We start from the raw sequence: 14,496 nt of genomic DNA, 5'->3' as shown, positions 1-14,496 counted from the left end.
TTCCACGGTAAGTACTGGTGGTCGTCATGGTGATCCACCACTGCTGTATGAATGCTTCCTTCCACGGTAAGTGCTGGTGGTCGTCTTGGTGATCCACCACTGCTGTATGAATGCTTCCTTCCACGGTAAGTACTGGTGGTCGTCATGGTGATCCGCCACTGCTGTATGAATGCTTCCTTCCACGGTAAACCTGTGAAAGACTTTTCATCCAAACCTGGTACATATATATTTAGCAAGGACTGAAGTGGTGCCTTTTGCTATTAAGGAATTTTTCAAAATTTGATAATTTTCTTTATAGGAATGTATTGAATTGATATTTTTTTCTGTTTCTGTGGCAACAAGTTTGATTTTGACCCTGTTCATAGTAATGTGTACCTGACATAGAAATATACTATGTTGTGAAGGTGATACTCTGCAGAAAGCAAGTGAAGTGGTCCCGATCCTCATCCAGACGTTGGACAAGGCCCACAAGCAGCCCACCCAGTCACAGATCGTCACTGAGGCTGTCTCCGCAGCCTGTCTTCTTGTCCGTCTCTCATTGGTCGATATTGAGTCAGGTGAGAACATGTTTCCTCCCACTGTTAAAGCTGTTCGCTGCGCCTCCTCCAACTCACTCACCCATGCTTGGGGATCAGCTGGTCAAAATGGCCACATCTCAATAGTACATTGATGGGTGACCTGAATGTTTGCATATCCTCACACAATACTGGTCAGAGTATCCTTTCCCTGTGGGAATTCCAGGTTACAGTTGGTCCCCAGATACCCACGCATGTCCCCAGTAACCCTTGCATGTCCCTAGCAACCCCTGCCTGTCCCTAGCAACCCCTGCCTGTCCCCAGCAACACATGCTTTGTCCCCAGAAACCCATTCTTGTCCCCATCAACCTATGCTTGTCCCTAGAACCCATGCTTGTCCCCAGCAACCCATGCTTGTCCTTAGCAACCCATGCTTGTCCCCAGCAACCCATGCTTGTCCCTAGCAACCCATGCTTGTCCCTAGCAACCCATGCTTGTCCCTAGGACCCATGCTTGTCCCTAGCAACCCATGCTAGTCCCAAGTAACCCATGCTTGTCCCCATCAACCAATGCTTGTCCCTAGCAACCCATGCTTGTCCCTAGAACCCATGCTTGTCCCCATCAACCCATGCTTGTCCCTAGAACCCCTGCTTGTCCCTAGCAACCCATGCTTGTCCCTAGCAACCCATGCTTGTCCCTAGCAACCCATGCTTGTCCCCAGCAACCCATGCTTGTCCCCAGTAACCACTGCTGGTCCCCATCAACCCATGCTTGTCCCCAGCAACCCACCCTTGTCCCTAGCAACCCATGCTTGTCCCTGGAACCCATGCTGGTCCCTAGCAACCCATGCTTGTCCCTAGCAACCCCTGCTTGTCCCTAGAACCCATGCTTGTCCCTAGCAACCCCTGCTTGTCCCTAGCAACCCATGCTTGTCCCTAGCAACCCCTGCTTGTCCCTAGCAACCCCTGCTTGTCCCTGGAACCCATGCTTGTCCCTAGCAACCCATGCTTGTCCCTAGCAACCCATGCTTGTCCCTAGCAACCCCTGCTTGTCCCTAGAACCCATGCTTGTCCCTAGAACCCATGCTTGTCCCTAGAAACCCCTGCTTGTCCCCATCAACCCATGCTTGTCACCATCAACCCATGCTTGTCCCCAGCAACCCCTGCTTGTCCCCAGCAACCAATGCTTGTCCCCAGCAACCCATGCTTGTCCCTAGCAACCCATGCTTGTCCCTAGCAACACATGCTTGTCCCTAGCAACACATGCTTGTCCTCAGCAACCCATGCTTGTCCCTAGCAACCCATGCTTGTCCCTAGTAACCCATACTTGTCCCCAGCAACCTTACTGGATGGGTGGTCAAGCTCTGTGACTTGATGGATTGCCTGTCATCGTCCCCTGGCAGTGTGGAACATTGCTCATAATCATCATGTCAATCACGGGATAGTCTGGTTTAGATTCAATTTATTTACAGGCTGCTGTCATGTAGCTGGAATAATGCTGAGTGCAGTGTTAAACAAGAAACGAACAAATAGAAATCATTTTGATTCACCTACTCACTCCAAAAGTTTTTTTTTTTTCACGTTCTGTATGATTCTTACAACTGTTACAGAAAGTAAACTTGGCACATTTTGGACGACAGTTCTGGACAACAAGAAACAGCTGCTGGTGAACGAGAAGTTTCTGTCGGCCGCTACAGATGAAAGTAAGGGAGACCCATGAAGATCCGGGGTAGAATAGGACTTCAGCAACCCATGCTTGCCGTAAATGGTGACTCTTAGGCTTGTTGTAAGAGGCAACTAACGGCATGTCATCGTATCCCAATTGCATGGATCGATGCTCATGATGTCAATCACTGGATTGTCTGGTCCAGACTCAATTATTTACAGACTGCCGTCATGTAGATGGAATATTGCTGAGTGCAGCGTTAAACAAACAAACAAACATCAAGTAAGTCTTCAGAAACAAAATATGTTTGATAAATATATTAAACTTAAACATTATACAATCTAAAGTTTACTTCAGTTGAATGTCCTAGTGTTAAAATACATTGAGAACCTGTGTAACATACTTTCTTCACCTCTGCTAAAAGTAGCAAATTCCTTGTCTTGAAAGAGTGATCCCAGCAGTCGAGATTATGAAAGACATTTAATAAGAATATATTGAAAAGGTTCTTGAGGACAATGAATGACAATTATATAATCTCCGTTGTTTGCCATGAGGTCAATAAAGCGTTGTATTATCACAAGATTATCTAAAATTTAAAACTAGTGCCCTTGGAAGGCAGTTTGGGAAAAATGTAGATTTTGTTTAGAGTTGTTAGGTTCTTTACATTGTATTCAATCTAACATGATGTAAAATTAAAGCACTTCCTCTTTATTGGTCATTTTACCATTGAAATACAAGTCAGTTGCCAGTGGGTGGTCCAGTCATCTAAGGCACTGCTATTCACTGTGCAGAGTTGCGTCCCTTAGGCACGCCAGAAACCTATGATTGTGGGTTCGAATCCCGGTTCGCCACGATTATTTTTCTAGGTTTGTCAGCACTATACCCGTGCTCGTGGTATTCACCGAAGTGGTAAACGTTTTAGACCTGCATCACTTCGGGCTTTCCTCCCACATTAAGCTGACACGCCGAGATATAACTAGAATACTGTTAAAAGCGGCGTTAAACCCAACTCACTCACTCACAATGAAATACAAGTCACCGTGATCAAACCTCACATTGGTTATAACAATATTAACACTATTAGGGAATTTTGTTATTTCCAATTGGGAAGTTTTCCTGACATTTGCTGCAGACTTGACATTTGCTGTGACAAAACCATACATCACTATGGTCTCCTTCTGTTCCAGCTCTGCAGAACCTTGTGACGCTGGCCGAGAGGCTCATCCTGGACTTCCCCCAGAAGATGACTGAGACTGTGGCAAGGTAGTATATGTCGGCAGTGAGGATGAATGTGTTAATATCAGGAATGTGTCCCCAATACCATAATCTTGTAATGAGAGTGATCCGATGACAGGTCTTGAAACTAAGCGTGAAAGTCAAGGTGTCCTTGCTTCAGTCATATACTAATGGGGGCGGTCGGGTAGCCTAGTGGTTAAAGCATTCGCTCGTCAAGCTGAAGACCCAGGTTCGAATCCCGACATGGGTACAATGTGTGAAGCCCATTTCTGGTGTCCCCCGTCGTGATATTGCTGGAATATAGCTAAAAGCGGCGTAAAACCAAACTCACTCACTCACTCACTCATATACTAATGGAGATTTAGGACTTGAGAGTCAAATACTTTGCCAGCAAACCTCAAGGACACCTTCCCTTTTTTCAAACTTGGTCAGTAGTAAATTCTGTCTGACATAAACGGGGTTACCTTATCACCATACTTGCTGCCAAGATGTTATTGCCAGCATCATTGACTGACTCCCTTTCTCCACATGTGTAGCCCGTACTACAAGATGGTGATCTACTGTTTGACGCGCAAGGCATGGACGGTCAGGAAACACGCGATCAGCTCCACCAATCGGCTGCTCTCCCTGCTGGGCGGGGCCCAGGTATCGCTCTGTCTCATCAGGGAGTTCAACACTCTACTTCATGCACAGAAGGTATAGTACCGGCAGCATCGTATGCTTGTTGTCCCTCCCTCCCTCCCTCCCACCCCCTCTCTCTCTCTCCTCCAACCCTCTCACCCTCCCTTTCTCTCTCTCTCTCTCTCTCTCTCTCTCTCTCTCTCTCTCTCTCCTACTGTTCCCCCTTCTCTCTCTCTATCCCCTCCCACTCACTCACTCACTTTCTCCCACCCTCCCACTCTCCCTTCCTCTCTTCCACCTTCCCACTCCCTCTCTCTCTCTGCCACCCTCCCTCCCTCCCTCTCTCCCTCCCTCCCTCCCTCCCAGTCCTGTTTAGACAGCCATGTCTGGCTAAGTATACAGCTAATGTCTGAATTTTGAATTTAGGAAAATAAGATTATTATTTTTAATATGCCTGCCATGTGCTCTTAGTGTTGATTCCAAGACAAACCCCTGACACCTACATTGGTTGAATATTTACAATGTTGGGTTGTGAAAAAGAAATGACATTATTTTTAAGTGATTTTTGTTTTCAATCATATTCTCTGTGGAATTGTGCTGTATTCTGTGATACTGGCCCTGACAGTCTGTAACTACTTGTGAGGGTTGTGATGATTTAGTCTGTGATGTGATGATTTATTCCGTGTTGTGATGATTTAGTCTTGTTGTGATGATTTAGTCTGTGTTGTGATGATTTAGTCTGTGTTGTGATGATTTAGTCTGTGTTGTGATGATTTAGTCTTGTTGTGATGATTTATTCCGTGATGTGATGATTTAGTCTGTGATGTGATGATTTATTCCGTGTTGTGATGATTTAGTCTGTGATGTGATGATTTATTCCGTGTTGTGATGATTTAGTCTGTGTTGTGATGATTTATTCCGTGTTGTGATGATTTAGTCTGTGATGTGATGATTTATTCCGTGTTGTGATGATTTAGTCTGTGTTGTGATGATTTATTCCGTGTTGTGATGATTTAGTCTGTGATGTGATGATTTATTCCGTGTTGTGATGATTTAGTCTGTGATGTGATGATTTATTCCGTGATGGGATATCTTCTTCTCTTCCAGCTGTCTGACTTCCAGAACTACCAGATGGCGGAAGATGACAACCGTGACGGCGCAGGAGACAGCGCTGTCATCCTCACTCCCAGAATCCTCTCCGATGCTCTGATCACCATCTGCTCGGTGCAGAAAGCTGATGTTAAGGAGGCGGAGTCTATTGCCTTGGCAACGCTACTGACAGCCCATCATCCTTACATAGGTAAAATCCTTTCAGTGTTATTCAACTGGGACCCAGTGTGGGGATCTAGGACAGACTGGATCCCATGCACCAGTCCTTGTTCTAAACTCGAACCCAGTGTCATGATGTCACTGATGAGTAAGCTTTGTTTCATACACTAACCAGTCTGGATGAATTAGACGTCATGTTTTTCCCTTCGTCATGTGAAAAGAAAATGACATGTATGGCAACAGATTTACCACGAATTGTAGACAAACATTTAGCAAGGTTGTAAGAGTAGGTTTGATTTTCGTGGGTTTTTTTCAGCACATGCCAATTCCTGCGCGTGGGTGGATATTCTCAGAAAGCTGAATGTTGACGCAGCCAACTTCGTCCGCTGCCACATCAAGGATTGTCTCAACCTGGTCCAAACCAATGATAATCCCTCGGAGGTAGGATTGTCAGAGTAGGGTCATTTATGTAACAAGCCTTCTTCATAACTGAGGCGGTGGGGTAGCCTTGTGGTTAAAGTGTTTGCTCATCATGCAAAAACACTGATTTGATTCTCCAGATGGGCACAATGTGTGAAGCCCATTTCAGGTGTCCCCTGCCGTGATATTGCTGGAATATTGCTGACAGCAGCGTGAAACCATGCTCGCTCACTACTTCTTCTTAAAAATCCTGAAAATAAAATATTTGCATTTTGGTATGAAAATGCATGACAAAGGTGTGAATCATTAATGTTATGTCCAGAATTCCTCATAATATGGTGTTGTATGTTTGTCACAAGAGGCAACTAAATGGATCGGTACTCTATCCTGGTTAACTGTTGTGGGGTGATGCTCATAATATCAACCACTGGTTGACCCACCTCAGAAGTGAGGTTTTTAAGATGAGTGAAAGCAACTGACGTTGAACAATGACACAGCACTGGAAGAGTAATTCCACACTTTGAACAATTTATCATATAATATCGTGTCATCTCCACAGAGCGTGTGCAATGCGGTGAGCACACTGGCATTTGTGGAGCCGGCTGCCATCTTGCCACCACTGCTGCGTTACGTCCTTGAGATTCTTGGGAATTCGGATCTAACACAGGTCACTCAGACCGAATTCAAGATCTTCCTCACACCTGACGGTCAGCTATACGACAACTCCATCATTGAGAGGTGTGTACAAGACAGCATCTATCAGTCAGTTTGTATACTACTCAAATGTAGTCAATATGAAAGAATTGTGTGTACTCAGACTTGTATTGTATTGTTAAACTCTCAGGTCTTTTATGTATAAAATCCCACTGCTGTCATATAGCTGGAATATTGCTGAGTACGGCGTTAAACAACAAACAAACAAACACGTTGCAGAGGTGCTTATAATCCACGCTGCTTTAAAGAATCTCTTTCAAGTACATGCACAAGTGCAAGAGATGTTTTTTTTAGTTTGTTTCCTAATGTTCATGATTGAGAAAAATATTATGACCTGATTTTGGAATGTGTAATTTGAAATGTTTTAAAATTAAAATCTTGTCTCATATGTTTTTCTGACAACGGAAATATTTTAGTGGACATAATTCATGGGTTGATGTTATTTTTTGTGATGTTTCCATGGTTACAGTGCCATGAAATCTGAGACAAAGGAGACCAACATTAAGCGAGAGAACCGTCTGTACTCCCACAAGGAACAGATGGCAGAGTTGGAGCTGCGGAAGGTGAGGAGTGGCGCTGAGGAACACTCAGATGGGTCGTTCTTGAACCTGACATCACATGGAGAGTCCTCATTGGTTGCCAGGGCAGAATAGAACCTCATGCTTGTATCTCTTGGGTTTCCAGTGCAGTCTAGGTCCCCAGTACCACATGCTTGTATCTCTTGGGTTTCCAGAGCAGTCTAGGTCCTCAGTACCTCATGCTTGTATCTCTTGGGTTTCCAGTGCAGTCTAGGTCCCCAGTACCTCATGCTTGTATCTCTTGGGTTTCCAGAGCAGTCTAGGTCCCCAGTACCTCATGCTTGTATCTCTTGGGTTTCCAGAGCAGTCTAGGTCCCCAGTACCTCATGCTTGTATCTCTTGGGTTTCCAGAGCAGTCTAGGTCCCCAGTACCTCATGCTTGTATCTCTTGGGTTTCCAGAGCAGTCTAGGACCTCAGTACCTCATGCTTGTCTGTCTGGGGATTCCAGTGCAGCCTAGGTCCCCAGTACCAGATGCATGTATCTCTTGGGTTTCCAGTGCAGTCTAGGTCCTCAGTACCTCATGCTTGTCTGTCTGGGGATTCCAGTGCAGTCTAGGTCCCCAGTACCACATGCTTGTATCTCTTGGGTTTCCAGAGCAGTCTAGGTCCCCAGTACCTCATGCTTGTCTGTCTGGGGATTCCAGTGCAGTCTAGGTCCCCAGTACCAGATGCTTGTATCTCTTGGGTTTCCAGAGCAGTCTAGGTCCCCAGTACCTCATGCTTGTCTGTCTGGGGATTCCAGTGCAGTCTAGGTCCCCAGTACCACATGCTTGTATCTCTTGGGTTTCCAGTGCAGCCTAGGTCCCCAGTACCTCATGCTTGTATCTCTTGGGTTTCCAGTGCAGTCTAGGTCCCCAGTACCACATGCTTGTATCTCTTGGGTTTCCAGTGCAGTCTAGGACCTCAGTACCTCATGCTTGTCTGTCTGGGGATTCCAGTGCAGCCTAGGTCCCCAGTACCACATGCTTGTATCTCTTGGGTTTCCAGTGCAGCCTAGGTCCCCAGTACCTCATGCTTGTATCTCTTGGGATTCCAGTGCAGCCTAGGTCCCCAGTACCACATGCTTGTACCTCTTGGGATTCCAGTGCAGCCTAGGTCCCCAGTACCTCATGCTTGTATCTCTTGGGTTTCCAGTGCAGCCTAGGTCCCCAGTACCACATGCTTGTATCTCTTGGGTTTCCAGTGCAGTCTAGGTCCTCAGTACCTCATGCTTGTATCTCTTGGGTTTCCAGTGCAGCCTAGGTCCCCAGTACCACATGCTTGTATCTCTTGGGTTTCCAGTGCAGTCTAGGTCCCCAGTACCTCATGCTTGTATCTCTTGGGTTTCCAGTGCAGTCTAGGTCCCCAGTACCACATGCTTGTATCTCTTGGGTTTCCAGTGCAGTCTAGGTCCTCAGTACCTCATGCTTGTCTGTCTGGGGATTCCAGTGCAGCCTAGGTCCCCAGTACCTCATGCTTGTATCTCTTGGGTTTCCAGTGCAGTCTAGGTCCCCAGTACCAGATGCTTGTATCTATTGGGTTTCCAGTGCAGTCTAGGTCCCCAGTACCTCATGCTTGTCTGTCTGGGGATTCCAGTGCAGCCTAGGTCCCCAGTACCTCATGCTTGTATCTCTTGGGTTTCCAGAGCAGTCTAGGTCCCCAGTATCACATGCTTGTATCTCTTGGGTTTCCAGAGCAGTCTAGGTCCCCAGTACCACATGCTTGTATCTCTTGGGTTTCCAGAGCAGTCTAGGTCCCCAGTACCTCATGCTTGTCTGTCTGGGGATTCCAGTGCAGTCTAGGTCCCCAGTACCACATGCTTGTATCTCTTGGGTTTCCAGTGCAGTCTAGGTCCCCAGTATCTCATGCTTGTCTGTCTGGGGATTCCAGTGCAGCCTAGGTCCCCAGTACCACATGCTTGTATCTCTTGGGTTTCCAGTGCAGTCTAGGTCCCCAGTACCTCATGCTTGTCTGTCTGGGGATTCCAGTGCAGCCTAGGTCCCCAGTACCTCATGCTTGTATCTCTTGGGTTTCCAGTGCAGTCTAGGTCCCCAGTACCACATGCTTGTATCTCTTGGGTTTCCAGTGCAGTCTAGGTCCCCAGTACCTCATGCTTGTCTGTCTGGGGATTCCAGTGCAGTCTAGGTCCCTAGTACTTCACTTGTCTCTCTGGGGAATCCAGATCTGTATGTCCCAGTATCCTATGCTAGTCTCTCTGGGGAATCCAGATCTGTATTTCCCAGTACTCTATGCTTGTCTCTCTGGGGAATCCAGATCTGTATGTCCCAGTATCCTATGTTAGTCTCTCTGGGGAATCCAGATCTGTATGTCTCAGTATCCTATGCTAGTCTCTCTGGGGAATCCAGATCTGTATTTCCCAGTACTCTATGCTTGTCTCTCTGGGGAATCCAGATCTGTATGTCCCAGTGTCCTATTCTAGTCTCTCTGGGGAATCCAGATCTGTATGTCTCAGTATCATATGCTAGTCTCTCTGGGGAATCCAGATCTGTTTGTCCCAATATCCTATGCTAGTCTCTCTGGGGAATCCAGATCTGTATGTCCCAATATCCTATTCTAGTCTCTGGGGAATTCAGATCTGCATGTCCCAATATCCTATGCTTGTTTCCCTGTGGAGATGTAAGGTAATATGAGACAGCTCAAGTCCAGGTGATCTCGTGAATGATGATGAGGTCCCTGTAGACATCAAACAAGAGGTCATCCTCAACACTACTCACATTTGGCTGAAGTGCTTTGGCTTCAGATATTATAATTGATAACCTTCTCAGTCTGCTGCTTGAAGCTGTCATTTTGTAATTACCAGGAACTGGAAAAGAAAAAGGGGAAGAAGGACTCCGGACCAAAACTGACCAAGAAACAGGAAGAGATGGTCGCTGCACAGAAAGAGAAGGAAGCTGAGATCAGGAACAGGCTGCGAGGGGTGAGAGTTATGTCCCTTAGATGATGGTCACAGGCCATCCCTGCTCATGGCCTTGACCCTGTCAGCACCATGGGTTTCCCTTTGCTGATTTTCCTCTACAACATGTGTCACTGATGGCGTTTCTTCCACACTTCGCGATATGACCGAAATGCTGTTTAAACCAGTGTAATGAGTGACCTTCAACATATCCCAAGGTGACTTGCAAATCTTGTGAATTCCAGTGATTCACCATGATGGAGTTAGGATTATTTATTCCTGACAACAGGTTTACCTGTGATGTTAGATTACGGCATTTATAAAGTATTTAGTATTATTACAAAATGAGTTGACCTGTGAAGATCCAGGTTAGGTTTTGTCTTCAGCAACCCATGCTTGTCTTAACAAGCAAACGTGCTTGTTGTAAGAGGCGACTAATGGGATCCGGTGGTCGGGCTCACTGACTTGGTTGATGTATGTCATTTTATCCCTATTGTGTAGATCGATGCTCATGATGTTAATCACTGGATTGTCTGGTCCAGAGCCAATTATTTACAGACCACCATCATATTGGAATATTGCTGGTCTTAAACAACAAACAAACAAAACAAATGAAGATGGTGGCATGGGTCCTATGCACAGCGCACAAGTCACAAATCAGGTGAAGTTAAGCAACGTTGGTTGCGGAGAATCCTTGGATGGGTGACCACGTTTCGGCAGCTTGGCTCCTGTGAGTTTCTAGGGCTACAGTTCTGCCCTACACTGAATCACATGTAACACAAGCGGCGTCTCATTGGGCATGTGTCTTTGTTCGAAATGTGCCTCTGTTCACCCAGCAGTGAATGGGTACCAGATAGGATGAGATGTCATTGTGGTTGTTAACCTTCTAGCACCTAACAGGCAACTGGTTGTATACTCCCCAGGGAGCTGAGAATGATGAGTGCACACTAATCCAGTGACATGGGTAATAATAGTGCTTTGAGCATGCCCATGTGGTGTGGAAATATGCGCAGTATAAATGGCCTGTTATTGTTACTATGAATGAGATCATCTGTTCCACAGCTTGATACAACACTCCAGTGTGCCTGCAGCTTAGTGATGGCTGCTGTCAAGGGCAACAAATCTTCCTTCTGCGTCTACATGAAGGACATCTGTGCGTTGTTGTCTCCCTTGCTTCAGTCCCCCCTGGCAGCTCCGAGGGCTAGTCAAGTATTTGTGGATCTCGGCCAGGCGGCATTCCAAGATGAACTTCAAGGTCAGATAGTGTGATTTCCCAAGGTCATTCTCACAACTGTGTTTCCCAAGGGTATGACATGATTATCTTCATCGTCAAATAGTGTAGTTTCTCAAGGTCATTCTTGCAACTGTTTTTTTCCAAACTGATCCCATGATGATCTTCATGGTTAGATATTATTTCCTCAAATAGTTCTTGGCACAACAAATTTATTCCTTGTTGCCTGGATCTTCACAAAGTAAATATTGAGAGATTTTCTTTTTAATGACATTTTGTGCTTTCAAAGGCTGAAAAAAAGAAAATCATTGGCACATGAACACGTTTCAAAAGCTATTGAACTAAGGGTTAGATGTAACTGTTTTTAATGTGTAAGCCAACCATTTTAGGGCTAAATAAAATATGACGTGATTTTTTTACATCCTTGAAAGTATTTAGTACATCTGACAAGAGGGTATAATTCAATATTAGTGGGCCCCCTTTAGGATCCTGGGAAGGAATTGCTCCCTAGTGACCTATGCTGATCGTATGAGGCGACTTAATGGATCAGGCTGTCAGACTTGTGATTTGGTTGATTGCATGTGGTCGTACCTCGATGGATTGTTGCTCACAATATCGATTACAGAATTGTCTGGTCCAGGCTCTGTTATTTACAGGATGTTGTCATTGCTGAGTATTGCTGAGTGCGGCGATAAATAACAAACAAACAAACAAACAGACAGACAAATAAGATAAACTGAAGTAGTGTGAGCAGTATGACTAATACATGTACTTGTATATTTAAATAGACTGCCTCCGTAGAGTGTCCGCCATGAGAGCGGAATGTCCCTTAAGTACAGTAAACTATGTTTATGACGAACTGAAGGATATAACAAACTGACTGATATAACGAACTTATGGTTTTTGTCCCGATCATTTGCTGTATAGATGTTATATATATGCTTTTAACAAACTAAAATTAGTGGTCCCTTAGAGTTTGTTATAACCGTAGTTCGTTATGAGTGTGTTTGTTATAACCGTAGTTCGTTATGAGTGTGTTCGTTATAACCGTAGTTCGTTATGAGTGTGTTCGTTATAACCGTAGTTCGTTATGAGTGTGTTCGTTATAACCGTAGTTCGTTATGAGTGTGTTCGTTATAACCGTAGTTCGTTATGAGTGTGTTCGTTATAACCGTAGTTCGTTATGAGTGTGTTCGTTATAACGGTAGTTCGTTATGAGTGTGTTCGTTATAACGGTAGTTCGTTATGAGTGTGTTCGTTATAACGGTAGTTCGTTATGAGTGTGTTCGTTATAACCGTAGTTCGTTATGAGTGTGTTCGTTATAACCGTAGTTCGTTATGAGTGTGTTCGTTATAACCGTAGTTCGTTATGAGTGTGTTCGTTATAACGGTAGTTCGTTATGAGTGTGTTCGTTATAACGGTAGTTCGTTATGAGTGTGTTCGTTATAACGGTAGTTCGTTATGAGTGTGTTCGTTATAACCGTAGTTCGTTATGAGTGTGTTCGTTATAACCGTAGTTCGTTATGAGTGTGTTCGTTATAACCGTAGTTCGTTATGAGTGTGTTCGTTATAACCGTAGTTCGTTATGAGTGTGTTCGTTATAACAGTAGTTCGTTATGAGTGTGTTCGTTATAACAGTAGTTCGTTATGAGTGTGTTCGTTATAACCGTAGTTTGTTATGAGTGTGTTCGTTATAACAGTAGTTCGTTATGAGTGTGTTCGTTATAACAGTAGTTCGTTATGAGTGTGTTGGTTATAACCGTAGTTCGTTATGAGTGTGTTCGTTATAACCGTAGTTCGTTATGAGTGTGTTGGTTATAACCGTAGTTCGTTATGAGTGTGTTCGTTATAACCGTAGTTCGTTATGAGTGTGTTCGTTATAACCGTAGTTCGTTATGAGTGTGTTCGTTATAACCGTAGTTCGTTATGAGTGTGTTCGTTATAACCGTAGTTCGTTATGAGTGTGTTCGTTATAACCGTAGTTCGTTATGAGTGTGTTCGTTATAACCGTAGTTCGTTATGAGTGTGTTGGTTATAACCGTAGTTCGTTATGAGTGTGTTCGTTATAACCGTAGTTCGTTATGAGTGTGTTGGTTATAACCGTAGTTCGTTATGAGTGTGTTCGTTATAACCGTAGTTCGTTATGAGTGTGTTCGTTATAACCGTAGTTCGTTATGAGTGTGTTCGTTATAACCGTAGTTCGTTATGAGTGTGTTCGTTATAACCGTAGTTCGTTATGAGTGTGTTGGTTATAACCGTAGTTCGTTATGAGTGTGTTCGTTATAACCGTAGTTCGTTATGAGTGTGTTCGTTATAACCGTAGTTCGTTATGAGTGTGTTCGTTATAACCGTAGTTCGTTATGAGTTTGTTCGTTATAACGGTACTTTACTGTATTCAGCTTTGACCGTGTACATTTCAGGTATTGTTGTGAGCAACGTGACCCTCAGACAGTTGGAGCCAGTGTGTGATATCTCTGTTAGCTGGACTCATGAACCACGTGCTCAGCAAGCAGCCCGTGTGGTCCAGCTGCTGCACTGTGCGGCCGACCTACATGTGGTGCCGGACGAGAGGGAGCAGTCATTGTTCCCGGCCTGTACATTTGCTTTTATTTATTACTTGGTGTGGAGTGTGTTGAGGAAGGGAGGAGCGGCGGTGACGGGAGATGAGGGTGTTTGTGCCCTTGCGTTACAGCTCGTTACTGAGCATGCCAGGATGAGGAAGTTTGGAGAGGACTGCGACACGTGTGGGGAAGAGGTACGTTACAGACATGTTACAGACTGTGTCGGGGATGGGGAAGAGATACGTTACAGTCGTGTTACGGACAGTGTGTCAGGGATGGGGACGAGGTACGTTACAGCCATGTTACAGACAGTGTGTCAGGGATGGGGAAGAGGTACGTTACAGCCATGTTACAGACAGTGTGTCAGGGATGGGGAAGAGGTACGTTACAGCCATGTTACAGACAGTGTCAGGGATGGGGAAGAGGTATGTTACAGCCATGTTACGGACAGTGTGTCAGGGATGGGGAAGAGGTACGTTACAGCCATGTTACAGACAGTGTCAGGGATGGGGAAGAGGTACGTTACAGCCATGTTACAGACAGTGTCAGGGATGGGGAAGAGGTATGTTACAGCCATGTTACGGACAGTGTGTCAGGGATGGGGAAGAGGTACGTTACAGCCATGTTACAGACAGTGTCAGGGATGGGGAAGAGGTACGTTACAGCCATGTTACAGACAGTGTCAGGGATGGGGAAGAGGTATGTTACAGCCATGTTACGGACAGTGTGTCAGTGATGGGGAAGAGGTACGTTACAGCCATGTTACAGACAGTGTCAGGGATGGGGAAGAG

At 45.2% G+C, this 14,496-nt stretch overlaps 1 protein-coding gene across 1 annotated transcript in view; it reads left to right on the top strand.

Moving 5' to 3' along the window:
• Positions 1 to 14,496, top strand: part of LOC139456114 (stalled ribosome sensor GCN1-like) — a 64,895-nt gene that overhangs the window by 17,435 nt on the left and 32,964 nt on the right. The window contains exons 13-23 of the mRNA XM_071237646.1: positions 405 to 557; positions 2,125 to 2,217; positions 3,368 to 3,443; positions 3,953 to 4,112; positions 5,145 to 5,337; positions 5,623 to 5,747; positions 6,286 to 6,464; positions 6,910 to 7,003; positions 9,820 to 9,936; positions 10,975 to 11,167; positions 13,565 to 13,899. Coding sequence (XP_071093747.1) covers positions 405 to 557; positions 2,125 to 2,217; positions 3,368 to 3,443; positions 3,953 to 4,112; positions 5,145 to 5,337; positions 5,623 to 5,747; positions 6,286 to 6,464; positions 6,910 to 7,003; positions 9,820 to 9,936; positions 10,975 to 11,167; positions 13,565 to 13,899 — 1,718 coding nt within the window. The remainder of the gene's footprint in view (positions 1 to 404; positions 558 to 2,124; positions 2,218 to 3,367; positions 3,444 to 3,952; positions 4,113 to 5,144; positions 5,338 to 5,622; positions 5,748 to 6,285; positions 6,465 to 6,909; positions 7,004 to 9,819; positions 9,937 to 10,974; positions 11,168 to 13,564; positions 13,900 to 14,496) is intronic.

The sequence above is a fragment of the Haliotis cracherodii genome, unplaced genomic scaffold (assembly GCF_022045235.1).
Source record: "Haliotis cracherodii isolate W230 unplaced genomic scaffold, xgHalCrac1.p SCAF_11, whole genome shotgun sequence".
Lineage (NCBI taxonomy): Eukaryota > Metazoa > Mollusca > Gastropoda > Lepetellida > Haliotidae > Haliotis > Haliotis cracherodii.
This window is presented reverse-complemented; position numbering and strand designations above follow the sequence as displayed.